This window comes from Procambarus clarkii, chromosome 34 (genome assembly GCF_040958095.1).
Source record: "Procambarus clarkii isolate CNS0578487 chromosome 34, FALCON_Pclarkii_2.0, whole genome shotgun sequence".
NCBI lineage: Eukaryota > Metazoa > Arthropoda > Malacostraca > Decapoda > Cambaridae > Procambarus > Procambarus clarkii.
The window spans coordinates 35,134,155-35,161,031 of NC_091183.1; the positions used below are offsets into that span (position 1 = coordinate 35,134,155).

The 26,877-nt window shown below is 52.5% G+C and overlaps 1 protein-coding gene across 3 annotated transcripts in view; it reads left to right on the forward strand.

Moving 5' to 3' along the window:
- Cmtr1 (Cap methyltransferase 1) overlaps positions 1–26,877 on the forward strand; it is a 123,299-nt gene that overhangs the window by 73,814 nt on the left and 22,608 nt on the right. For all 3 annotated transcript variants that reach the window (XM_069335772.1, XM_069335771.1, XM_069335773.1), the window contains exons 11-13: positions 10,382–10,513; positions 21,716–21,938; positions 22,088–22,210. In XM_069335772.1, the coding sequence (XP_069191873.1) occupies positions 10,382–10,513; positions 21,716–21,938; positions 22,088–22,210 (478 nt within the window). The remainder of the gene's footprint in view (positions 1–10,381; positions 10,514–21,715; positions 21,939–22,087; positions 22,211–26,877) is intronic.

The window sequence follows — 26,877 nt, forward strand, 5'->3', positions numbered from 1 at the left end:
TCACCTGGCGGTGCTCCCAAGTTCTTCTGGGCACGGTTGAGTCGTGTCAAGTTTGTGCCACCATTCGCCAGGTGAGTTTCTGCGGTCTGGCGTCTTTTGGCCGGGCGCTGGATGCGGCAGCGTTTATATACCTGTCTTTATTTAGGTATATTTTGTACGACAGACCGTTCGCACACCAGTGACTGTCCCTTTATCACCCCTTCCTGTCCCCCTCATGTGCATGTCCAACCCATGCTGGAGTCATTCAGGGGACCCTCCCTTTTTAATGTTGTGAGGTGTGGGGGTTGTAGGATTGGTTCTGTACTCACCTGGTAAGGCTCCTGGCTGTGCTTGCAGGATTTGAGCTCTGGCTCTTGGGTCCCGCCTATCTGGTAGAACTTGCGGGATAGTACCAGTGGAGTGCAGTGGTGCTGTTGGCACTTTTGGGGAACACTGTATTACCATCAGTGGTCTGTGCTTGTTACACGACCTACTTGCGAGCATAAGCCTTCTTGCTGGTTCGTCCGTGGACTTCCAGGGCGCACTGGCCTGTTTTCGTATGGCAGTTCCGGCCCGTCCTGGTTGTGGGGATATGTGGGCCGGTGGACTCCTCCTTGCAGCTGCCTGGTGGGCCATCCTCTGGCCGGTCTGGCCTGACCTTGGGCCGGGCTTCAGGTGTAAAAGAGCTCCCAGTACCTCATCCAGCAGGTATCGAGCGGGGTTTCTCCGCCGTCGGTCGCCTGGTGCAGGTTTCTGGGCCTGCAGGGTTTTGTCGTGTCTCCGTTGGCCCTGTCTGGGGTCGGCCTGCTCCGTTCTCTGCCTTTGCAGAGGGGAGTTGCTATTTACATGTTGCATGTTGCAGTGGTGCCTGTTGCGGCTGCTGCACGTGTGCATTGGTACCGTATTTCACGGTGGCGTGTCCTTGTTCCTGTGTCCGGTTGTGGAGTGGCACTTTGCTGCCGTTTTGTGCCTGGGGATTGCGTGGGGTTTTTGTCCCTGCCTGATTGTCCACCCCTGGTTGTTCTCCTGGGGTTTTTGTGCTTCTGCTCTTTCTTCCTGCCTCCTCTGCAGCAGGGGTGTTCTGCGTGTGTTCTTAGGCGTTGGTCAGCCTGTGTCCTGTGATGTGCTTCTTTGTCTCGGTCTATTGCAGTTGTTCGTGCCCCTTGGTTCGGGTCCTGTTCTGGCGACGACCCTTCCGCCTTCTTTGGTTTTCCTAGCTTGCCCTGCCGGTTGTTTTTTTTTTTGGGGGGGGGGGTCTTGCGATGTCTCGCGTCGGACCCGTCGTTTCTGAACTCCTGGCGGGCTTGCATGCTTTGGGGAGTTTTTCTGTTCGGCAGACGTTCCATCTCCTTGTGCCGCCTGGGTTTCGGTGGTTGCGCCCGAGATCTTCTCGCGGCTCCGCCTTTTCCTGGGCTCGGGGGGGGGGGGGCCTTGTCGGGGCTGCTTATGTTCTGCCTCGTGGTCTCGCCTCCGGTTGGTGGTCGGGTGGCTTCGTGGTAGGTGTCCCACCTGCGTGCTTCTCTTGGCGGCAGTATGGGGTATTTTGGCGGTCCTTCCTTTTCCTGTCCCTTCTTAGGTGGTTACTCTTGTTCGCTTGGTTTACTCTCGGCTTGGTTTTCTATTGGGGGTTGGGGGCCGTCGTCTTGCCACATACTGTCGCCTCTTTTCGTGCGGCGCAGGCGGAGCCGCTTCAGCTTGCTTTCGGTCTTGGTGTTGCTTCTGCACCGTTAGTCAGCTGTCTTGTGCGTCGTTTCACCTCCGGCCTGTTCGTGCGCCGCTTGCACCATCCTGGTCTCTGGTCAGCGTGCTCTGTCTTCTCCTCGGTTGGTAGTGCCCCTTCGGTTCAGGTGTGTTTTTTTGTCGGCTCTTTCCTTTGGGCCTTTGCCTCTGGGGGTCGAGTCGCTGAGTTTTCTTGCTCCTTCGGTTTTAGCGTTTTGGTTGTTTGATGGCAGCAGTCTCCATCTTTTCTGGCGCGGGGTGGGGCTGCTGCATTCTGGAGGGGTCCAGGGTTTGTTGGTGCTTCGTTGGTCGGGCCGGGGGTGTGTCGTTTTTGTGTTCAGTGGCGGCCCTCCGCTGTTGTTTGCGTGCCACGGCGTTTGGGTCCGGAGCGCGTTTTGCGTTGATCCGGTTCTGTTCTTCCCGGTTCGCGGGTGATAGTGTCCCGGGTGGTCAGCCGTGTTCTTGCGGCTAAGCTGCCTGTGTTCTTCCCTCATGCCTGTGGCGTTCGTGGCTTTGCTGCTCTCGCTGCCGTCTGGGCGACGTGGCCTTGCAGTCTTTCGGGCATGGATTTTTGGTGTTCGTGCAGGGGCCTTGCTGCTCGTGGTTCTAGTGTTGTTCCCGGGATTTTCGGGGCTGTGGCGCCTTGGGTTGGCGTTTGCTGCCGGTTGTCTCGCCTCCTTGGGGGGTGCATGGTGTCCGCCTCCCGGTTTTGTCCCTTTAGACCTTCCTCTGTGGGTAGTTAGCTCCGGGGAGCCGACGGGGCTCCCCCCAGAAAACCAGCGTTGAATGTAATGAAACGCCATTTTCTGGGTGAGACCCGGAGGCTCCCCGGCAACCCTCCCTCCCTCCGGTCGGCGTTTTTTGCGTGTTTTGACATCCAGCCTCAGAACTGATGGGTGGATAGCCGGCGTGGGAGGTCTGGGGCTCCCCCTTCCCCCTCCCAGGGAGGGGGGAGCTGCGCAGACAGCGGCGCGGTGACGTATGACGTCATACTAGTTTCCTTGTTTTCTGTTGAAGAGTTCTATTCACTAGTTCGGCTTAGGTAGCAATTTTCACCAGAATAGGGGTTTGTTTTGGAATGCTTACCTTTCTGGATGCTTGACCCGGTCGATGGCAGACATAGAATGGTTCCAACCACACGGGGGTTTCTATAGGCCATTGCTCCCCTCATTGCTCATTGAGGGGGCCAGGTTCTGGCTCGTGGTCCCCGGTAGGCCCTAGAACTCCATACACATGACTGATGCCAAAGTCTGACATTAGCATATCAGCCGGTAAAGCTCCGGGGAGCCTCCGGGTCTCACCCAGAAAATGGCGTTTCATTACATTCAACGCTGGTTTTTTGATTCTCATCATATAATACAGTATTGTTCGAGATCTGTTGACCAATAGTACTAGCTCAGTGTGTGTTGGTACTCAGTCGATCATTAGTTAAGTAGATAAACAACATTTGTTACATTCTGGTGCATTTTCCACCACAATATCTTCCAAATTTTGATTGATACCAACATGACACTTTCTCACTTTTTTAAATACAGACCTATAAACACATGACATACGTGATAAAAGTACCTGCAATTCATTTATTATTTAAATAAATAATATGCAAGTTATGGCCCTGAAAGAAATAGATGTTGTCATATGACCTACAAATGCCTGTAGGTGTTACAGATGTCATTTATGATAACATTCTCTACTTTCAAAGATTTATCTTTCATTATAATTCTGCAATTATGTACAATCAATATACAGTTATGTACATAATTTATTAATAAATCTTCTGTTAGCATAAAATACACTTCACATTACAGCAATAAAAACAAAAGGGTGAAGTAAAAGAAAAGGCAAAGTTAAGTACTACATAGATCAGTGGTTCCCAAACTCTTTAAGGACATTGCCCCTTTCTGGGGGGAGCCCCGTCGGCTCCCCGGAGCTATCCCAGGCTGATATGCTAATGTCAGACTTTGGCATCAGTCATGTGTATGGAGTTCTTAGGCCTACCGGGGACCACGGCCAGAACCGGGCCCCCTCAGAGAGGCAAGGGGAGCAATGGCCTATAGAAGCCCCCGTGTAGTTGGAAGCATTCTATGTCTGCCATCGACCGGAACAGGCACCCAGAAAGGTAAGCGCCCCAAAACAAACCCCTATTCTGGTTAAAATTGCTACCTAAAACCGAACTAGTGGATAGAACTCCCCAACCGAAAACAAGGAAATTAGTGTGACGTCACACACTGCCGCGCCGCTGTCTGCGCAGCTCCCCCCTCCCCGGGAGGGGGAAGGGGGAGCCCCAGACCCCCCGCGCCGGCTACCCACACCTCAGTTCTTGAGGCTGATGCTATAGGCGATGGTCGTGTGCTCTGGCTCCGGTGTCGCTACTGCACTGTGCTTTGAGTGTGGTGTTAGTTTTGTGGGTGCGAGAGCCAGGAGTTATCTTCAGTACTCGGGCTGCATGCGCCTAGGGCTGCCTTCCCTAGGTGCCCTGTAAGTACTGCCCTTGGGGCTTGGGGCCGCCTTCCACAGGCTCCTCGGGGTCTGCCTCTGCTGGTCCGTTTTACCTTTCGGTTTTTCGGCCGCCTGTTGGGCTCTAGGGTGTTCTGTTCTCCCTTGTTACCGGCAGGTAAGAGGCAGTTTGCACTGGTAGGGGCGCAGGGTGCTGCTCAGCTTGTATTTCCCGACATCGCGGCCGGCTCTGTTCCTTGCGGTTTCGCTGTCCTCTTGCGGGGTTTTGTTTTTCTTTTTGTTTTTGCCTGGTGGGGGGTTCTGTCATTTTATTCAGTTTGTTTTTGCCCTTCCACTGTTCTCCTCGGTGGCGCCCCCTGCTAGGTCCCCGTGAGTGTACACGTCCCTGGGGTTCAGCTTTAGAAGTTTGCTTGGTAGTTTTGGGCGTCCGGTTTGCAGCACCCTGCCTGGGACTACCTGAGCGCGAGTCCTCTTAAGTAAACGCTCAGGACCCTGGGAATCCCCTAGGGGGCGCGTGGGTCCGATGGATGTGACCCCGGAGTCCCCACTCGCTGTGTGCGAGTTTGAGAGGTTGCTCGGTCCCCTTGTCTCAGGGTGACCCTCATTGTTTTTGCCTCTGCCACGCTGCCTGTTGGGTCGGTGATACTTTCGACCCTGAGTCCTGTGAGTGTTGCTGCTTGCTTGTGACTCAATTTACCCAATCCTCTGATGATTCTATTCGGGTACAGGCGGCACGTGCGTTGCAGTCTAGGTTTCGTCTGTTGCAACGCGCTCGGTTGGTTGCTTCCCCGGATGCCCCGGGGCTGCCCCGCTTTGCTTTTCGAGACCCGGACTTGGGGGTGGGGGTCGCTTCGATCCTGGTTCAGTCCGCACCTCCTCGTCCTTCCCCTTCTGTTCGTTCTGGTCCCCCGCCCCTGCTTCCGGCCCCGAAGCGTCTGAGGGTTTCGGGGTCGGAGCAGGGGTTACTTGATCTCGAGACTCGGGCAGCTTCGGGGGTTGCCCCTTACGGGGGGGCGGCAGAGGCATTCGAGTCTTGTCTCCCGGCCGAAGCTTCAGGGTCTGACCAGTGGGCCCCCCTTTCTCCAGCTTTTCCGGCTGCTCCGTCCTTGTCTTGTGGGGTCGGGGCTTGGGGAGAGGACTCGGCCTCGGGTCCTGTGGTGACGGACCTCGAGGCTGGAGAGGGGCTGACTTGGGGGCCTTGGGCCCCGCTGGACCCCGCCTGGGTTTTTCTTCCCACTGAGCGGGGCTTATTGTTACAAGGAGTGGGGTTTTCTTTCCCCCCCTCTGCGTACGAGTTGGATTTGGTGTCGGCCCCTCCCCGGGTACGGTTCCGTGTTCCCCCGGGTACGTCAGTTCCGTCCTTCCGGAGGTTTTCGGCTTATCGCATCCAACCTAGTGTGGTGCGAGCGGCCTTTGCAGCTTACCTCCTGCGTGACCCGGATTATGCCTCGGAAATGGATCCGTCCACGTTCAGGTTTGGGACTTCGTTCCCTTTCTGGCTCCGTTACGAGGTTCCGGAGTCGTCCTGGCTAGCAGACTGCCCCTTGTTTGGTCTGGATTCCTGGCATTCCTTCTGTCGTTCCCGCACGCTGGAGTGGCGGGAAGCTTCCACGGTGCTTCAGGTTTTCCTGGGGGGTGAACTTGAGTACCTGAATGAGTGCTTGTTTGCCCCTGCCCTTCCCCGCGATGTGGGCGTTATTCAGCTCCATGTGCAGGTTCCCTCCCTTTCGGCGGCGCTCGTGGCGGAGGACTTGCGCGCTCGGGGCCTTTTGTGTTCGGCCTTGCGGTTCTTTTCCCTCCTGGAGCTGTCTTCGGATTGGCTCGTGGAGGATGTGGGGACGCTTGGGTCCGTCCCGGGGTCCGGCACCTTGTCCTCGGCTGCGCGTTCGTCGGCTGCCTTGTTGAAGCTGTTCACACCGATTTTGCGGGATGCGGTTTCCCTGTTCTATGCTTCCCGTCTCGCGTGTCGGCAGGCGGTGCATGGGTTCCTCCGTGGAATCTGCTTGGGCTCTGGCTCTTAGGCATTCTTCACCTTTTTGTCCTCTCCTGTTTGGGGAGTCGGCCGTGGCGCAGTTTATTCAGGCTGCGTCGGCGGCTTGTCGTCCGATGTCGGACTTGTTGGTTTTCCGGGGGTCCCGGGGTGGGTCTTCCCGGAAAGGTCGTGCCAGGGCTCGGGGTTCCTCTCGTCGTGGTAGGCCTCTGGTGTCAGGTTTGGGGTTGGCTCCTCCTGCGGACCCTCCCTCGTCTGGTCGGCGCAGGTGTTCGCGCTGTGCGGGGTTCTGGGTCTCGTAAGGGTCGCCGGCCCTTTCGCTGGTTTGCCCCTTTGACGGGGCGATGGGGGGGCGGCTTGCACTGTTCGCCCGCGCCTGGTCCCACGATTCGTGGGCCTTTCGGGTCGTGTCTCGCGGCCTGCGGTGGCGTTGGGTGGCCCCTCCCCCCATTTGGGGGGTCGGGGCTGGCAGGGCAGGCTTTCTTCCCCTGCGCTCTGTCGAGTCGTCTTGGAGTGGGTACGCTTGGGCGTCGTCGAAACGACGTCGTCCCTCAGATGGGTTTCCCGTCTGTTTCCGGTTCCGAAACGAGGACTGCAGCGGACCTGCGGTTCATTCTGGACTTGTCCCGTCTGAACCCCTGGGTTCATTGCCCCTCCTTTCGGATGACTACGCTGTCTCAGGTTCGGCTCCTCTTGGAGCCGGGTGCTTGGATGGTGTCCCTGGACCTCCGGGACGCTTATTGGCATGTCCCGATTCATCCGCGGTTCAGGGACTGGCTCGGTTTTGTAGTGGGGCGTCTGAGTTACCGCTTTCGTTGTCTCCCGTTCGGGTTGAACCTGGCACCTCGCGTGTTCACACGCCTTACACGGGTTGTGGTGGCTCGTTTGCGTCTCCTAGGTGTTCGGGTGTTGGCCTACCTCGACGACTGGCTGGTTTGGGCTCCCAGCCAGTCAGCTTGCTTGCTAGCCAGGGATTTGGTTCTTTCCCAGCTCGCCGGGTTCGGGTTCTTGGTGAACTGGAGGAAGTCCCATCTGGTTCCCTCTCAGGTTCGGACTTGGCTGGGTCTCGTGTGGGACTCTCGGACCGCCTCCTTGTCTCTCCCTCCGGAGTCTCTCCTGCGGCTGCGGTCCCGCCTTCGTCTGTTTCTGGAGGGCCCTCGGGTCACCCGGCGGTTGCTCGAGGGGCTGTGCGGGAGCCTGAACTTCGCGATGGTGGTCTACCCGCCGGGTCGGGTTTGGCTTCGACGGCTGTTCTGGTTCCTTCGGGGTTTCCCCTTCCGCCTCTCTCGCGATCTGCAGAGTTCGACCCCCGGGGGACTTGCGTCGGTTGCTGCATCACCGGCTTCCTCTTCGGGTTTTTCGGGGTTCAGTGCCTTGGCGCCTACCCGAGCCCTCGCTCGATGTGTACACGGATGCGTCGTCTCTCGGCTGGGGTTTTGTGACCAGTGCTCACCAGGCCGGCCAGGGGCGTTGGGATCCGTCCTTCCGTCGAGCTCACAGTACGGTGCGGGAGTTCGCGGCAGTGTGGTTTGCTCTGGGGAGGATTCGGGTGGCCCGCGGATCGACGATTCGGCTCCATTCGGACTGCTCTCCGGTGGTTCATTGCCTGAACCGCGGGGGTTCGATGCGGTCCTTGTCTCTTTGGGGTTGGTCACTTCAGGTGACTCGTCTGCTGAGTTCTCGGGGTTTGGCTCTCCTGGCGGTTCACGTACGGGGCGTGTCCAACGTCTTGGCCGACGCCCTGTCTCGCTTCGTTCCCCTCTCCACGGAGTGGACGGTCGACGACGAGTCCTTCCGTTGGCTTTGCCAGACGTTCGGGCGCCCCGAGGTGGACCTCTTCGCGTCGGCGTGGTCGCGGCGTCTTCCCGTTTATGCGGCGCCCTTCCCCGATTGCGAGGCCATCGGGGTCGATGCCTTTCGGCTCGACTGGTCGAGGTGGGGGTTCCTGTACCTCTTTCCCCCGGTTCGGCTGTTGCTCCAGGTCCTGACTCGCTTAGAGACTTACCGGGGGAGAGTTGTCCTTCTGGCCCCTTGGTGGCCGGCCCTAGCCTTGGTTTCAGGCGCTGGTTGCTCGGTGTCCGAACCCGAGGGTTTTCCCGCGGCTCCGCCTCTTTCAGCAGATCGGGCCGGTACGTCACGTAGCTGGTTCGATCTTCTCCTCGAGTCTTCGCGTACTGGTTTTTTTGACTCGAGTCTATCATCATCTCTATGGTGATCAGGTGGCCTCCTTGTTGGTGTCCCACCTGAGGGCTTCTTCTCGGCGGCAGTATGAAGTATCCTGGCGGTCCTTCCAGTTTCTTTTTGCGTCTTCGTCGTGTTAGCTCCTTGTCTGTTCGGGTGGTCTTGTCCTTCCTCTCGTGGTTGTTTCAGGACCGTCATCTTATGCCTAACACTGTCGCTTCGTATCGTGCTGCGCTGGCGGAGCCGCTTCAGCTTGCTTTCGGTTTCGATGTTACGTCTGCGCCGTTTCGCAAGCTGTCTCGTGCATTGTTTCACCTCCGGCCTGCTCATGCGTCGCCTGAGCCGTCCTGGTCTTTGGACAGAGTGCTCGCTTTCCTTTCATCTCCTCGTTTCGTTGTGGCCCCTTCGGTCCAGGATTGTTTTTCCAAGGCACTTTTCTTGTTGGCTTTGGCCTCTGGGGGTCGGGTAGGGGAGCTTCATGCTCTCCTCCGGCGCAGGGGTTTCTGCTCTTTTGGTCGTGGTGATAGTTTTGTTCGTTTGCAGCCGTCTGCCTTCTTTTCTGGCGAAGAATGAGACTGCTGCGTTCCGGAGGGGTCCATGGGTGGTTGATGCTTGGTTGGTCCAGGCCGGGGGTGCATCATGTTTTGTGTCCGGTTGCGGCGCTTCGCCGTTATTTGCGCGCCACAGCTTCTGTGTCCGGGGACGCGCTGTGGGTTGATCCGGTTTCCCTTCTTCCCTGTTCGCGGGTTCGGGTCTCTCAGGTCGTCCGCAGGGTTATTAGGTCTAGCCAGCCTGCGGTCTATCCCCGTGCCCATGATGTTCGTAAGTTCGCGGCTCTTGCTGCCGTCTTTGGGAATATGTCTTGGTCTGATATTCGGGCGCGGGGATTTTGGCGGTCGAACAGGGTCCTGGCTGCTCGTTACCTTGTGAATGTCCCTGGCCCTCGTCGGGCCTGTGTTGCTTTGGGTCGGCGGTTGCAGCCAGTTGTCTCGGCTTCGAGTTGAGGGGTGAGCGACGACCGCCTTCCGGGTAAGTCCCTCTTTTTCTGTCTGTGGGTAGTTAGCTCCGGGGAGCCGACGGGGCTCCCCCCAGAAAACCAGCGTTGAATGTAATGAAACGCCATTTTCTGGGTGAGTCCCGGAGGCTCCCCGGCATCCCTCCCTCCCTCCGGTCGGCGTTTTTTTCGCGTTTTTGACATCCAGCCTCAAGAACTGAGGTGTGGGTAGCCGGCGCGGGGGGTCTGGGGCTCCCCCTTCCCCCTCCCGGGGAGGGGGGAGCTGCGCAGACAGCGGTGCGGCAGTGTGTGACGTCACACTAATTTGCTTGTTTTCGGTTGGGGAGTTCTATCCACTAGTTCGGTTTTAGGTAGCAATTTTAACCAGAATAGGGGTTTGTTTTGGGGCGCTTACCTTTCTGGGTGCCTGTTCCGGTCGATGGCAGACATAGAATGCTTCCAACTACACGGGGGCTTCTATAGGCCATTGCTCCCCTTGCCTTTCTGAGGGGGCCCGGTTCTGGCCGTGGTCCCCGGTAGGCCTAAGAACTCCATACACATGACTGATGCCAAAGTCTGACATTAGCATATCAGCCTGGGATAGCTCCGGGGAGCCTCCGGGACTCACCCAGAAAATGGCGTTTCATTACATTCAACGCTGGTTTTTTCGTATAGTGGCCTTATTAATGGGCCCCCTACACTCAGTTTAAAAAAAAATTTAGTAACATAAATTTTATTGTTACCATTATGTTATTTTTTCATTCTTCGAGTATCATAATCTGTATACTGCCTCAACTTGTGGCCCCCTACATATTGCAGAAAGAACCCCAGGGGGTCATGTCCCCCAGTTTGGGAACCGGTGACAGAGACGCTAGGCGCCTATTGATGGTATTCATAGATTATATATTATTTGAAATCTGCAATACTGTTGTTGACAAATATTGTGATTATATTAGTCAATACAGTTGTGAAGTTAACACCTGGTTATTTTGGGATTAATTTTAATTAAAAATCATGTGATAAATACTGTACAGTATATATATATTTTTTCTTCATTACAGAGTACATGTCAAAAAGTCCTGAGGATTTAACAATTTCCAACCTTCAAGAAAAGCTACGCAGTGCCTATGATTTCCGTTGTGTTCTTTTAGCTTCTACCAGAGATGGTCGCAAAGATCGGGCTTTTTATCTAGGTAAGTATTGTAGTCAGTAAACATATTATAGGTAGCAGTAATTTTGGTAATATCTTTACAATATGACCCTGATCAATCAGATCAATCAGTTTTCCAGCAAAGTGAAAATTTTGCTAATTTTCTGACAGGACGCTTATGGTGGCTCCATGGTACTTTTTACCTGGAAAGCTCCACTTAATTCAATCCATGACAGGCTCACGCAAGGCATTTTAAGCCTATCAGGGACCAGAGGTCAAAACTTGGTTCCCTCTTAAAGAGGCACAAGGAGCAGGAGATCCAAGAGTATGCTAACCAAGAAAAGGCCTCCAGAAGGTTGGTGACCCAAAACATACAAACAACAAGGTATACAAAGCATAGAAAATGAGACGGTAAAGCCCTGACGAAAGAGCAGTTCTTGTTAGTTCCACCTGTGCACTTTCCTCCTCAATACCCTAACCTTGAACCTCAGTCATTGTGCCTGTTGCACACATCTGTGACGTTCGCTGTTACACTCCTGTCTGCCCTGGAACTCTTCAAGTCTCAGTTTTCTGGAGGGAATCCCCTTGTAGCTCCCTGAAGCTATGTTTCTTCAGGGAGTTTGCATTTTATACATTGTGCATACCGAAACAATGTAGTATAAATTGCTTCAGTTTCATACCGAAAGTCAAATAATTTGTGTAGGTTATGTTTGGGCAACTGGGAACCAGGGGTCAGAACCTGGCCCCACTCAGAGGCACAGGGAGCCAGTGACACTGCCACCCCACCAGAAAAATCCTCCAGAAATTCAGCTCAGCTTAACTGACAACTGGAGGGTTCACAGGAAACAAAGCCTTGAAACCTCGATTCACAACTTGAACAAGGAATTTGCTGAAACGAGCTAGAAACTCCTCAGTGCCAATTACGACCACCAGGTGGTCCGGCCTAGGCTCCTAGCCAACTACTCAGGTCAGTTCTGTTCTGTTTCCTGATGCAGTTGTGTCCAGACCTGCTAGTAATGCTTCCAGTCATGCCAGGTAGTGGATAAACCTCAAAGCTTCAAGCTAATTGCTGGCCATCCTTGTAATTGGTTGTCCTGTGAGGGGCCATTTGCTTCGTGTATTTTTCTTTTTTTTAGTGTAGGTTTCACACACGTTTTTATTCATTCTTGTTGAGCATGCTTGGCCCCTTTGGTATTTCAGGCGACATGTATGGTGGGTCCTCTTTCCTGTGTGTTCACTAATACTGCCCTTGCACAGCCAGATCTTTCCTTCTTTGGTGTGTTCAGGGACTTTGCCCCTAAGAGGTCTGACCACCAGGGTGGAAGAGGAGGGGCCTTGCCTTGAGCTATTTGAGAATTGTTGAGTCCTTTGGTTGGGGGCATTCTTGGGTTGTAGGGGGGGGGGGCACACTGAGGCTCATGTGCTTGTTTACATGGCATACTGTAGTTGTCTTCCATAATCTGGTTGCTTAGGCTATGGTTGGCAACTGTTGTTGTTCTGGCAAACAGCTCCAGGGCCATTGATAACTAACAAATCTAGGGGCCAAATACAATTATAAATGTCAAAGGCATCCTAGCCCATAACAGGTACTGTATGATCAGAATACAGCACTGCACTTGAAATCATTTTATTGATTAATCTAATTAAGTAAACTGTTATGCTGCCACATGGGAAAAACTCGGCAACCTCCTTATTTGTGTGGCCTTAAGCCTTCTTGTCTCTTGTTCTTTAAAAGATAGTTACTTAAAGTCTATTTATATCATCAAAAAAGATGAATTACAGTACTGTATAAATTAAAGTGAAAGCTGCTGAGTTGAAGAAAAATTGAATGAGATGTGAATGATGGAGTCAGAAAGGTTGGAAACAGGAGTGAGAATTGTTTAGTATGCAAGTACAGGGGTACCTCGGTTTAAGAGTTTAATCCGTTCCTGGAGACAGCTCGTAACCCGAAAATTTGTAAACTGAAGCTAATTTCCCCATAAGAAATAATGGGAAATGAATTACAGTAATCCATTCCTGACTACCCAAAAACTTCACTTCAAACTAAATTTTATACCTAATTCACCCAAATCTACACTACAAAAGTATGTTCAAGTTATTACTTACCCTTGCTGATGACTCATGTTGGCATATGGAAGATGTTGAGGAGGGGGGAGGAGGAGAGGCGTTACTGTTTGGAAAGGGAGTCCCCTTCCATTATAACATCAGGCAGTAAGGATTTTTCTGGAGTGCACTCTCTGGCATGTTTTGCCTGCATACCACTAGGTCCTGGTTGTGGCTCACTGCTTGATTTTCTCACTTTTCTCACAAGGAAACGTTCCGTTAAAAATAGTTTTTCCCTTCTTTGCAACACTTGTCTGTAGTGAGGCATCACATTGTCATTAAAAAGATCAATGCAACGGCCTACTACAGCTTTATCTGGGTGATTCTTTTCAGCACAACTTTACAGTCCATCCCATACTGCACACATTTTCTTAATGAGGAAGGGACATTCTCTACTGCCTCCTCTTCCTCCCCTGAAGATTTGTTGTACTGCCTAGCTAGTTTAACAACACGAGTACCATTTTCATGCTTCCGAATGATCTCTTGTTTTGGCTTTCTTGGGACCCATGTCGAGATATATAATAACAACTTTTATGCTCAAATGGCCAAAAATCTGACAAAAACCTGTGAATCCTTGTGAAGAATTCAGGCGGGATAGTCACTGGGCGCAACACACTGGTAAACTGAGGCGCAATTGCCGTGCCATTACGTGCTAGGTAACGTGCTATACGCGTATCAACAAACTCGTAACCCGATGCAATGCTAGTATCCCGATGCCAATTTTCCGAACAAATTGGGCTCGTAACCCAAAAAACTCGTAAACAGGGACGCTTGTAACCCGAAAAACTCGTAAACAGGGAAGTTTGTAACCTGAGGTTCCAGTGTATTAACCCTTAAAGCTGCACATGGTGTATATATTCGCCATGAGTAACATGTCTAATGGTGCGCATGGCGTATATATACACCATAGGGTGCCAGGCACGATACAAATGGCCCGCGGCTACACAGGGTTCACATTAGCTTCCTCAGGGCTCTTGTAAACAGACGCCATGTTTAAAATAATCGTGAGCAATATTCTTCGGTGTGAGAGCCACAGTACTGTGGGAGCAACCAATTCCGGCGCACGCAGCATGAGCTAACAGCATTGCTGTTCAGCTTGTGACCACAGCATCGCCTAAAAATGTCAAAATAAATATGTAGCTGCTATTATTTAGCGATGGCAGTATTACAGATGACCCCTAATTGTGATAAAATGACCAGGATTGTGATAATAACAAGATTGTTGAGGTAATTAGCGCTCTGTGAGAAGTAATGCTGAGGGACGAAGCGAGATAGCATCGTTTACTGACTGTGTGGCCACCTGTTATTGTCTGCATTCACCATACCAGCTCAGTGGTTCTCTATGGTGAACACAAATGTAGATACTTATATATAATGTGTATTAGTGTAATAACAGCAAAAGGATTATGTTGGGAGGAGCCATTTGGGTGACGGAGGTGGCGTCGTCTACATGACTTGTCTAGCTGTGTAGAGGGTGGCTACTATGCTCTTTGGGCACCCGTCAAGCTTAGATGTACAATTACGGTGCATGCAACATGTAGATACTTACATATAATATGTGTATATAGTGTAATAACACTGCAAACAGTATTGTTGGGGAAGAAAGTTTAGTGCGTGTGACCTTGAATGAGTGAGGGAGGCAGCCGCCAGCTGACTGTGTGGCAACGACTCTTAGTGCCTATAACTATATCAGCTTAGTTGTACAGTTGTGGTGAACAAAACGTATAGATACTTATATATAACGTCTGTAAATAGTGTAATACCACAAACGATATTGTTGGGGGAGAAAGTTTAGTGTGTGTGTGACCTTAAATGAGTGAGGGAGACAGCCGCCAGCTGACTGTGTGTAGCGATGACTCTTAGTGCCTGAACTAACTATATCAGCTTAGTTGTACAGTTGTGGTGAACAAAACATATAGATACTTATATATAACATTTGTATATAGTGAATAAAATAAAAAACAGGATGGTGGGAGGAGAAAGTGGGCAAGTGAGGCGTTGTTGAGGGAGTGGCAACGAGTGGCTGGCTGGTGTGTGGCGGTAACGCCTCGTTGTTTTTCGACTCATAATACCAACTTAGTGGTTCATTATGGTGAACAAAACATGCAGATACTCTACTTATATATAACCTGTGTATAGAGTGTAATAACAGCAAAACTATTTGTTTATTGTTTTATGAACATAATAATTGAATCACTAATATGCACACCATACTTTTGAGTATAGCGATAATTCACCCCTTTTATTATATAAATCTATCACTACACACTATTGAATAATATTACTGCAAAAAAATAAGAAAAAATCAATCAAAGACATTGAAATAATTAGGTAATTATATCTTTATATATTGTGGCAACTCCCACCTGTCAGCTCGGGTGACGCTTACCGCCACTGATGACCACTCTGTCAACGCCCACATTTTGCCAGACTTCCTCGGCCTATTGCAGCCAAAATATGTCACCTACGATTTTTTTTTTTAATTTTTCCCGTACTCGGGGAACACAAATTAACATTTTTAGAAGACGAAATAATTTTTAATAATTTTTTTTCTTGCTCACAGGGGAGCAAATCTCCTCAGGACCCCTTAGCAATGGAAGGGTTAAAGTAGGCCTGTGAGATTATAAATACAAATGAGGGAAGAAGCTATGGTATAGCTTCTTCCCTCATTCTGTATACTGTAAAGTTATTGTATTCATATTTTGTTAAGGTTTTGTGATGATGTGCCTTCTGGCCAAATTAGTTTTTACTAAATTTAGGAATTTTTGCTTAAATAAATTTTATATAAATTCTAAAAAAAAATCTTTATTTTCTGGGGGGAGCCCCGTCGGCTCCCTGGAGCTATCCCAGGCTGATATGCTAATGTCAGACTTTGGCATCAGTCATGTGTATGGAGTTCTTAGGCCTACCGGGGACCACGACCAGAACCGGGCCCCCTCAGAGAGGCAAGGGGAGCAATGGCCTATAGAAGCCCCCGTGTGGTTGGAAGCATTCTATGTCTGCCATCGACCGGAACAGGCACCCAGAAAAGTAAGCGCCTCAAAACAAACCCCTATTCTGGTTAAAATTGCTACCAAAAACCGAACTAGTGGATAGAACTCCCCAACCGAAAACAAGCAAACTAGTGTGACGTCACACACCGCCGCGCCGCTGTCTGCGCAGCTCCCCCCTCCCTGGGAGGGGGAAGGGGGAGCCCCAGACCCCCCGTGCCGACTACCCACACCTCAGTTCTTGAGGCTGATGCTATAGGCGATGGTCATGTGCTCTGGCTCCGGTGTCGCTACTGCACTGTGCTTTGCATGTGGTATTGGTTTTGTGGGTGCGAGAGCCAGGAGTTATCTTCAGTACTCGGGCTGCATGCGCCTAGGGCTGCCTTCCCTAGGTGCCCTGTAAGTACTGCCCTTGGGGCTTGGGGCCACCTTCCACAGGCTCCTCGGGGTCTGCCTCTGCTGGTCCGTTTTACCTTTCGGTTTTTCGGCCGCCTGTTGGGCTCTTGGGTGTTCTGTTCTCCCTTGTTACCGGCAGGTAAGAGGCAGTTTGCACTGGTAGGGGCGCAGGGTGCTGCTTAGCTTGTATTTCCCGACATCGCGGCCGGCTCTGTTCCTTGGGGTTTGCTGTCCTCTTGCGGGGTTTTGTTTTTCTTTTTGTTTTTGCCTGGTGGGGGTTCTGTCATTTTATTCAGTTTGTTTTTGCCGTTCCACTGTTCTCCTAGGTGGTGCCCCCTGCTAGGTCCCCGTGAGTGTACACGTCCCTGGGGTTCAGCTTTAGAAGTATGCTTGGTAGTTTTGGGTGCCGGTTTGCAGGACCCTGGGAATCCCCTAGGGGGCGTGTGGGTCCGATGGATGTGACCCCGGAGTCCCCACTCGCTGTGTGCGAGTTTGAGGGTTGCTCGGTCCCCTTGTCTCAGGGTGACCCTCATTGTTTTTGCCTCTGCCACGCTGCCTGTTGGATCGGTGATACTTTCGACCCTGAGTCCTGTGAGTGTTGCTGCTTGCTTGTGACTCAATTTACCCAATCCTCTGATGATTCTATTCGGGTACAGGCGGCGCGTGCGTTGCAGTCTAGGTTTCGTCTGTTGTAACTGCGCTCGGTTGGTTGCTTCCCCGGATGCCCCGGGGCTGCCCCGCTTTGCTTTTCGAGACCCGGACTTGGGGGTGGGGTTCGCTTCGATCCTGGTTCAGTCCGCACCTCCTCGTCCTTCCCCTTCTGTTCGTTCTGGTCCCCCGCCCCTGCTTCCGGCCCCAAAGCGTCTGAGGGTTTCGGGGTCGGAGCAGGGGTTACTTGATCTCGAGACTCGGGCAGCTTCGGGGGGTGCCCCTTCCGGGGGGGCGGCAGAGGCATTCGAGTCTTGTCTCCCGGCCGAAGCTTCAGGGTCTGACCAGTGGGCCCCCCTTCCTCCAGCTTTTCCGGCTGCTCCGTCCTTGTCTTGTGGGGTCGGGGCTTGGGGAGAGGACTCGGCCTCGGGTCCTGTGGTGCAGGACCTCGAGGCTGGGGAGGGGCTGACTTGGGGGCCTTGGGCCCCGCTGGACCCCGCCTGGGTTTTTCTTCCCACTGAGCGGGGCTTATTGTTACAAGGAGTGGGGTTTTCTTTTCCCCCCTCTGCGTACAAGTTGGATTTGGTGTCGGCCCCTCCCCGGGTTCGGTTCCGTGTTCCCCCGGGTACGTCGGTTCCGTCCTTCCGGAGGTTTTCGGCTTATCGCATCCAACCTGGTGTGGTGCGAGCGGCCTTTGCAGCTTACCTCCTGCGTGACCCGGATTATGCCTTGGAAATGGATCCGTCCACGTTCAGGTTTGGGACTTCGTTCCCTTTCTGGCTCCGTTACGAGGTTCCGGAGTCGTCCTGGCTAGCAGACTGCCCCTTGTTTGGTCTGGATTCCTGGCATTCCTTCTGTCGTTCCCGCACGCTGGAGTGGCGGGAAGCTTCCACGGTGCTTCAGGTTTTCCTGGGGGGCGAACTTGCGTACCTGAATGAGTGCTTGTTTGCCCCTGCCCTTCCCCGCGATGTGGGCGTTATTCAGCTCCATGTGCAGGTTCCCTCCCTTTCGGCGGCGCTCGTTGCGGAGGACTTGCGCGCCCGGGGCCTTTTGAGTTCGGCCTTGTGGTTCTTTTCCCTCCTGGAGCTGTCTTCGGATTGGCTCATGGAGGATGTGGGAACGCTTGGGTCCGTCCCGGGGTCCGGCACCTTGTCCTCGGCTGCGCGTTCGTCGGCTGCCTTGTTGAAGCTGTTCACGCCGATTTTGCGGGATGCGGTTTCCCTGTTTTATGCTTCCCGTCTCGCGTGTCGGCAGGCAGTGCTGGGTTCCTCCGTGGAATCTGCTTGGGCTCTGGCTCTTAGGCGTTCTTCACCTTTTTGTCCTCTCCTGTTTGCGGAGTCGGCCGTGGCGCAGTTTATTCAGGCTGCGTCGGCGGCTTGTCGTCCGATGTCGGACTTGTTGGTTTTCCGGGGATCCCGGGGTGGGTCTTCCCGGAAAGGTCGTGCCAGGGCTCGGGGTTCCTCTCGTCGTGGTAGGCCTCTGGTGTCAGGTTCGGGGTTGGCTCCTCCTGCGGACCCTCCCTCGTCTGGTCGGCGCAGGGTTCGCGCTGTGCGGGGTTCTGGGTCTCGTAAGGGTCGCCGGCCCTTTCGCGGTTTGCCCCCTTGACGGGGCGATGGGGGGGGCGGCTTGCACTGTTCGCCCGCGCCTGGTCCCACGATTCGTGGGCCTTTCGGGTCGTGTCTCGCGGCCTGCGGTGGCGTTGGGTGGCCCCTCCCCCCTTTGGGGGGTCGAGGCTGGCAGGGCAGGTTTCTTCCCCTGCGCTCTGTCGAGTCGTCTTGGAGTGGGTACGCTTGGGCGTCGTCGAAACGACGTCGTCCCTCAGATGGGTTTCCCGTCTGTTTCCGGTTCCGAAACGGGACTGCGCGGACCTGCGGTTCATTCTGGACTTGTCCCGTCTGAACCCCTGGGTTCATTGCCCCTCCTTTCAGATGACTACGCTGTCTCAGGTTCGGTTCCTCTTGGAGCCGGGAGCTTGGATGGTGTCCCTGGACCTCCGGGACGCTTATTGGCATGTCCCGATTCATCCGCGGTTCAGGGACTGGCTCGGTTTTGTTGTGGGGCGTCTGAGTTACCGCTTTCGTTGTCTCCCGTTCGGGTTGAACCTGGCACCTCCCGTGTTCACGCGCCTTACACGGGTTGTGGTGGCTCGTTTGCGTCTCCTCGGTGTTTGGGTGTTGGCCTACCTCGACGACTGGCTGGTTTGGGCTCCCAGCCAGTCAGCTTGCTTGCTAGCCAGGGATTTGGTTCTTTCCCAGCTCGCCGGGTTTGGGTTCTTGGTGAACTGGAGGAAGTCCCATCTGGTTCCCTCTCAGGTTCGGACTTGGCTGGGTCTCGTTTGGGACTCTCGAATCGCCTCCTTGTCTCTCCCTCCGGAGTCTCTCCTGCAGCTGCGGTCCCGCCTTCGTTTGTTTCTGGAGGGCCCTCGGGTCACCCAGCGGTTGCTCGAGGGGCTGTGTGGGAGCCTGAACTTTGCGATGGTGGTCTACCCGCCGGGTCGGGTTTGGCTTCGACGGCTGTTCTGGTTCCTTTGGGGTTCCCCCTTCCGCCTCTCTCGCGATCGCAGAGTTCGACCCCCGGGGGCCTTGCGTCAGTTGCTGCGTCACCGGCTTCCTCTTCGGGTTTTTCGGGGTTCAGTGCCTTGGCGCCTTCCCGAGCCCTCGCTCGATGTGTACACGGATGCGTCGTCTCTCGGCTGGGGTTTTGTGACCAGTGCTCACCAGGTCGGCCAGGGGCGTTGGGATCCGTCCTTCCGTCGAGCTCACAGCACGGTGCGGGAGTTCGCGGCAGTGTGGTTTGCTCTGGGGAGGATTCGGGTGGCCTGCGGATCGACGATTCGGCTCCATTCGGACTGCTCTCCGGTGGTTCATTGCCTGAACCGCGGGGGTTCGATGCGGTCCTTGTCTCTTTGGGGTTGGTCGCTTCGGGTGACTCGTCTGCTGAGTTCTCGGGGTTTGGCTCTCCTGGCGGTTCACGTACGGGGCGTGTCCAACGTCTTGGCCGACGCCCTGTCTCGCTTCATTCCCCTCTCCACGGAGTGGACGGTCGACGACGAGTCCTTCCGTTGGCTTTGCCAGACGTTCGGGCGCCTCGAAGTAGACCTCTTCGCGTCGGCGTGGTCGCGGCGTCTTCCCGTTTATGCGGCGCCCTTCCCCGATCGCGAGGCCGTCGGGGTCGATGCCTTTCGGCTAGACTGGTCGAGGTGGGGGTTCCTGTACCTCTTTCCCCCGGTTCGGCTGTTGCTCCAGGTCCTGACTCGCTTGGAGACTTACCAGGGGAGAGTTGTCCTTCTGGCCCCTTGGTGGCCGGCCTAGCCTTGGTTTCAGGCGCTGGTTGCTCGGTGTCCGAACCCGAGGGTTTTCCCGCGGCTCCGCCTCTTTCAGCAGATCGGGCCGGTACGTCACGTGGCTGGTTCAATCTTCTCCTCGAGTCTATCATCATCTCTATGGTGATCAGGTGGCCTCCTTGTTGGTGTCCCACCTGAGGGCTTCTTCTTGGCGGCAGTATGAAGTTTCCTGGCGGTCCTTCCGTTTCTTTTTGCGTCTTCGTCGTGTTAGTTCCTTGTCTGTTCGGGTGGTCTTGTCCTTCCTCTCGTGGTTGTTTCAGGACCGTCATCTTATGCCAAACACTGTTGCTTCGTATCGTGTGGCGCTGGCGGAGCCGCTTCAGCTTGCTTTCGGTATCGATGTTACGTCTGCGCCGTTTCGCAAGCTGTCTCGTGCATTGTTTCACCTCCGGCCTGCTCATGCGTCGCCTGAGCCGTCCTGGTCTTTGGACAGAGTGCTCGCTTTCCTTTCATCTACTCGTTTCGTTGTGGCCCCTTCGGTCCAGGATTGTTTTTCCAAGGCACCACTTTTCTTGTTGGCTTTGGCCTCTGGGGGTCGGGTAGGGGAGCTTCATGCTCTCCTCCAGCGCAGGGGTTTCTGCTCTTTTGGTCGTGGTGATTGTTATGTTCGTTTGCAGCCGTCTCCTTCTTTTCTGGCGAAGAATGAGACTGCTGCGTTCCGGAGGGGTCCATGGGTGGTTGATGCTTGGTTGGTCAGGCCGGGGGTGCATCATGTTTTGTGTCCGGTTGCGGCGCTTCGCCGTTATTTGCGCGCCACAGCTTCTGTGTCCGGGGACGCGCTGTGGGTTGATCTGGTTTCCTTTCTTCCCTGTTCGCGGGTTCGGGTCTCTCAGGTCGTCCGCAGGGTTATTAAGTCCAGCCAGCCTGCGGTCTATCCCCATGCCCATGACGTTCGTAAGTTCGCGGCTCTTGCTGCCGTCTTTGGGAATATGTCTTGGTCTGATATTCGGGCGCGGGGATTTTGGCGGTCGAACAGGGTCCTGGCTGCTCGTTACCTTGTGAATGTCCCTGGGCCTCGTCGGGCCTGTGTTGCTTTGGGTCGGTGGTTGCAGCCAGTTGTCTCGGCTTCGAGTTGAGGAGTGAGCGACGACCGCCTCCCGGGTAAGTCCCTCTTTTTCTGTCTGTGGGTAGTTAGCTCCGGGGAGCCGACGGGGCTCCCCCCAGAAAACCAGCGTTGAATGTAATGAAACGCCATTTTCTGGGTGAGTCCCGGAGGCTCCCCGGCATCCCTCCCTCCCTCCCTCCGGTCGGCGGTTTTTCGCGTTTTTGACATCCAGCCTCAAGAACTGAGGTGTGGGTAGCCGGCGCGGGGGGTCTGGGGCTCCCCCTTCCCCCTCCCGGGGAGGGGGGAGCTGCGCAGACAGCGGCGCGGCGGTGTGTGACGTCACACTAGTTTGCTTGTTTTCGGTTGGGGAGCTCTATCCACTAGTTCGGTTTTTGGTAGCAATTTTAACCAGAATAGGGGTTTGTTTTGAGGCGCTTACCTTTCTGGGTGCCTGTTCCGGTCGATGGCAGACATAGAATGATTCCAACCACACAGGGGCTTCTATAGGCCATTGCTCCCCTTGCCTCTCTGAGGGGGCCCGGTTCTGGCCGTGGTCCCCGGTAGGCCTAAGAACTCCATACACATGACTGATGCCAAAGTCTGACATTAGCATATCAGCCTGGGATAGCTCCGGGGAGCCTCCGGGACTCACCCAGAAAATGGCGTTTCATTACATTCAACTCTGGTTTTTTGCTTAATTAATCTTATCTAATACTATAGGTCTAGGAGGATGTAATGTCTTTCGATGGGAAGGCCGAGGTGTTAGTTCGTGGATGCGAGTGGATACCAGAGTTGAGCTTCCGCCTGACACTTTAGTGTATGCCGAGATAGTCACAGAGCACCGTGGTGAACACAAAGCCCAGCGGAAATTGACCACTCTCCACCTAATAGATGGATTAATTTTAAATGGAAAAGATATTAGAAACCTCCACATTGTTGAAAGGTCAGTTCTTGATTGGATGAAATTATGTAGATATACAGTACCAGGTAATTAATTTTTGTCCCCACTAATAATAAGTGCCTTCTTGTTATACAAGTTCAAGTTTTAATTCATAACCATGTTACTTTATTTACTCAAGAATAAATTTTCAGACACACGTATTTAAAGAAGTTTGCATTAGCTCTGAATAAGACGAGTCGTCCAGATCTTGCACCAATCAGATGTAAGCAGTTGTATAAACTGGAAAATCTAGAAGAAATTCTTTCAGCTCCTAGGTAAGTATAAATGCTTTTGGCTCAAATTACTGTACAATACTATTTATACTATCATTTCATTTTTACAATGACACTGTTTTGTAGATGTTAAGAAGCCATTTGTTTAACATTAAACCACATGTGTTTGTTATGGTCAGGGTAATAAGACCTCCATATACATATCTTAAAGGAGTAACTTACAGCATCACTGGAACACATAGCCTGGCCACATATCAATCAAGGTTCTAGGGAAGTAAAAGGCTAACAACAAATATTCCAGTTTACTGGCATTAAGAACCTTCCACAACAGCAACAAATAAAACACACTACTAATATCACACACATATCACCAATACTCTATATCCAGCTTCTCAACAACTGGGCATGATACATCAAATACAGGTCTGAAAACTGCATCAATCAACACTAGCTGACACCAGGAACTTTGCCTAGCGCAGTGGAACACTAGTGCCTATATGCTGCTAATACCAACAAGGGTGGTGGTGTGTCAACCAATAACACATGAAGTAAGAGGAATAATACCACATACAGCACCTTGGCATTTCACAAGTTCCTCAAAATATATCACCTCACTAAGACATATAATAATCACCTACCACCTGGTATACATAATGGACAACAGCAGAAAATGATCCATATAAATACACACAGTTACATGAGTAACATCTAGCAGGCACAATACCCAAATAAGGTCACAAATTACGGACTAAACTCTAACAGGTCCGCTCGCCTAAAGAGATCAAAGAACAGTGACGCCTGGAGCGATCCTTGCCGAGAGGCGACACTGTAACCAACTCCAGTAAGTCAACTGACCTTCAACTTTCAAATCTCTCTAACTCATTTACAATAAAAACTCACTCAGGAACTTCTAATTCACTATACAACAACTTAAAGAGTATAAGGCACAACCTTACATAATGATATATAATAATAATTGACTACATTAAGGAAATTATCCTGAATTAACAAATAAGTACACAAAGAAATCACACGGATACGAGATGCTAACACTGGCAAAGTCGGTACATCACTGGGGAAAAGGGGAGGGAGGGGGGTTAGGGAGGATTCAACGACATTCGCCAACGGTTATACATATGCATACAAAGATAATAAATATATTAAATATATATATAACATGTGTATCATAAGATTGTCTAAGTGGAAAACATTTCACAGTGCCATAATTTCATATAATGTCAGGACAAATGGGCAATACAAGGTGCAATACTAATATGGAATTTTCTCAGTATACATATGATGAATACATATGAAAACTGAATGTATACTCTAACATAGTCCACATAATGTTACCTATATAGCATTGATGTAGCATTACTTACAATAAACATACAAGGATGTTTTTCAAATCTATGACATTAGGCTACTGCTATAACTAGACATCTAATATATATCCACAATTACATGTCATACGTCTTTGATACAGAATTAATATAGACTTGGAAATGTATGTCACACATTGACAATACATAAAATAAGATTAATATATGGTAACATGAGATTACATCATATACACAATATTCGTGATACAAGGCTATCAACCAAGATATCACTGTATAGTTTGAGCACACTCATACACCAATCTCAGTATGATCATACTGGTGTATGCGTGGTCATAACAGTGTTAAACTGTATACAGTATATGGGTAGTTGTCATTGATTGAGTGGCAGAGAGTGAACATCTTGCAATGATCATTTCAGTCATTAAATTCTAATGTATAAAATGTGGAGAAAACATCCGATGTGTTTAAAAGAAGAAAATGAAATGTGTAACACAAAAATATGAATAAAGTAGAAAAATCTGAAATAACAAAACTGTTAAGGCTCAGCATGCACAGGTACAGTTGCTAGTACAGTACTGTACTGCAATGTGACAGTCCTTTCAGGGCTCTCTCAGCAGGATGAGTCCTTACAGTTTTATAGTACAATGGAGCCTCGACTTACGATGCTAATCCGTTCCCAGAGACGGATCGTAAGTCGAAGCGATTTTTCCCATAAGAAATAAAGGGAATTGAATTAATCCATTCCCCACCCTCCAAAATATTAACATACAAATACATTTTATACTGAATACAACGTTTTTCTGTGGGGAGCCCCTACGGCTCCCTGGAGCTTATCGGGCTAATGTATGTTATGTTAGACCGGGACATTAGCTAAGGAGTTCAGACCTACCAGGGACCAGCGCCAGAACCTGGCCCCTTCAGAGAGGTTTCAGGGAGCAATGGCCCTGGAAAACCCCATATGGTTGGGGGTTTTCCTTATCTGCCATCGACCGGGGTTAGGCACCCAGAAAGGTAGGCGTAACAAAACAAACCCCACATGGTAAGAAACTACAACAAAAACCGAACAGAGAGGTAGAAAACTCCCTACAATCCCAAGGAAACAAGCAAACAAGCAAACATCACACTTTACTGCTGCGCCGATCGTCCGCGCAGCCCTCCCCACCCCGGGAGGGGGAGGGGGGAGCCCCGGACCTACCGCGCCGGCTGCCAAGCTCCAGTTCGTTCGCTAATGTCAACCGGGATTGACGCTTCTCTGGCCTCAGTTTCCTAGGCGGTGTTTGCCTTGTGTGGCGTTCACTGCCGTGTGTTGTGGTGTGCGGTGGCCAGGAGTACTTCATCAGTGCCGGGGCTGCATGTGCTTAGTGGCTGACTTCCCTAAGCGCCCTGTGAGTACTGCCCTTGCGTAACAGGGTTGTCTTCCCTGGTGCGTTCGGGAACCATTCCCGTAGAGGTTCTTGCTGCTCGGCATTTGCCTCGCCCTTGGGGCCAGCTGGGGCTTGGGGCCCTTGTTTGGCCCTGGGTAGGGATTGGTATTGTGCTGGTTAGGGCGTCAAGGTGTTGCGCAGCCTGCCACCTAAGCGGCGGCCGGTTTCTGTTGCCTCTGGAGACGGTGTACTTTTGCGGGGTTTTTCTTTTGTTTTTCATTTTCTTGCCTGGTGGGGGTCTGCTTAAGGTGGTTATAGTTCCACTGGTAGTGTTTGGCGGCCCTCTGCTAGGCCCCCGTGCTTGTACATGTCTCAGGGGTTTTCAGTGCTATAATCTACCCTCTTGTTATGTTTGGGTTTCTTAACCGGTTAGCAACACCTTGCCCGGGCTTCCCGTAGTTGTTACCCTACGGGCCCTGGAAACCCCTGTCTGGGCTCGGGGGACCATTGAATGTGTCTTCCGGGTTCCAACCCGTCTTGAACGGGATCGTTGGTTGCTGTTCCCTTGTCTCCGGGTGACAGTCGCCATTTTTACCTCCGTCATGCTGCCTGTTGGGTCACTGACACCTTGACCCGGAGTCTTGCGAGTGATTCTCTGCTTGTTCTCCAGTACTCTCCTGATGTTATTACTGTTCAGAGTACGGCGGCATCCATGTTGCAAGCTAGGTTAGGTTGCTGCAACATGCTAGGTTGGTTTCCCACTCGAATGCCCCGTGGCCGCCCCGTTTGGTTAGGTGCTGCTCGCCCCTTTCTCTCCATGTTCCCGGCTCCGGACCGTCTGCGTGTTTCTGGGTCGGGGCGGGGTTCAGTTGCGGCAGAGACTCGGGCGGTTTTCGGGGGATGCCCCGTTCGGGTGGGGGACGGAGGTTTGAGCCTGTGCCTCCTGCCAAGGCTTCTGGGTCTTACCAGCGGCCCTTTCTTGTTGCCTTTCCCATGGGCTCTGGCTTTTCTTTACGGGCGGAGGGCTTGGAGGACGGCTCTGCCCCGGGGCCTCTGTTGTTGGTTCCCGGGGCTGTGGGGGTTGCCTGCTAGCAGTTCTGGGGCGGTTTTGCCCCTTCAGGGGTTTTTCTGCTGTTGGGCGTCGTTTTTCGCCCTTCCAGTCTGCTAGCTTCCCACATTTGCTGGCGTGTTTTTGTGTATTAAGCGTCAGTCACAGCCCCTGCTGGCGGCCATTTTCGTCTGCCGGTTTTCCGGCGTGGCCACCAGGGCGGCGTTGCGGTTTGTTTACATGCGTCTGGGTGTGCGAGCGAGCGTCTCTGGTGAGTTTTCAAAACAATTTGCAGGGTTTTTGTTCTCCTGTTGTCGTTTCTTTGTTTTTCTGGTGTTTTCTTGCCGTTGCCTGTTCCTCTGGGAACGTTTGGGTGTTGATTTTGGGTCTGAGCCTCTGGGTTTAGGCTCAGTGCCCCTGGCTGGTATGCTTGCTCCCTCACCTTGCCCCTCGGTTTTCGGTCTGTTGGGACCGTTTTCCCAGGGCGTTCTGCTGGGGTCTGTGCTTTGCCTTTTAGTGGTGTTCTCCGCCGGCAAATGTGGTGGTTTGGGCTCCCCCTGGTTCGATTCTGGGTTCCTTTGGGTTCCTTGGTTTCGTTCTGGAGGTTTCTTCCTCTTGGGCCCCCTTTTGTGGGTTCAGGGGACTTTGTTTCCTCGTGTGACCCGGTTCTGCCTTTTGGGGTTCCGGGGTCTTCCTGGCTTGCAGACTGAGCTTTTTGGGTCTTGGCACATGTTGTGGTTGTGCTGGGACTTTGTGGTTTTGCTGTCGAGGTGGGCCTTTTGATGCAGTTTTGTGCCTTCTTTGCCTGGCCGGCGTAGTGCTCTTTGCCACTAGTCGGCGGCTTGTGCTTTTACAATATATGTCCTCACCTAGTTGTGCTTGTGGGGGTTGAGCTCTGGCTCCTTGGTCCTGCCTCTCAACCGTCCGTCAACAGGTGTATCGGTTCCTGTGCCT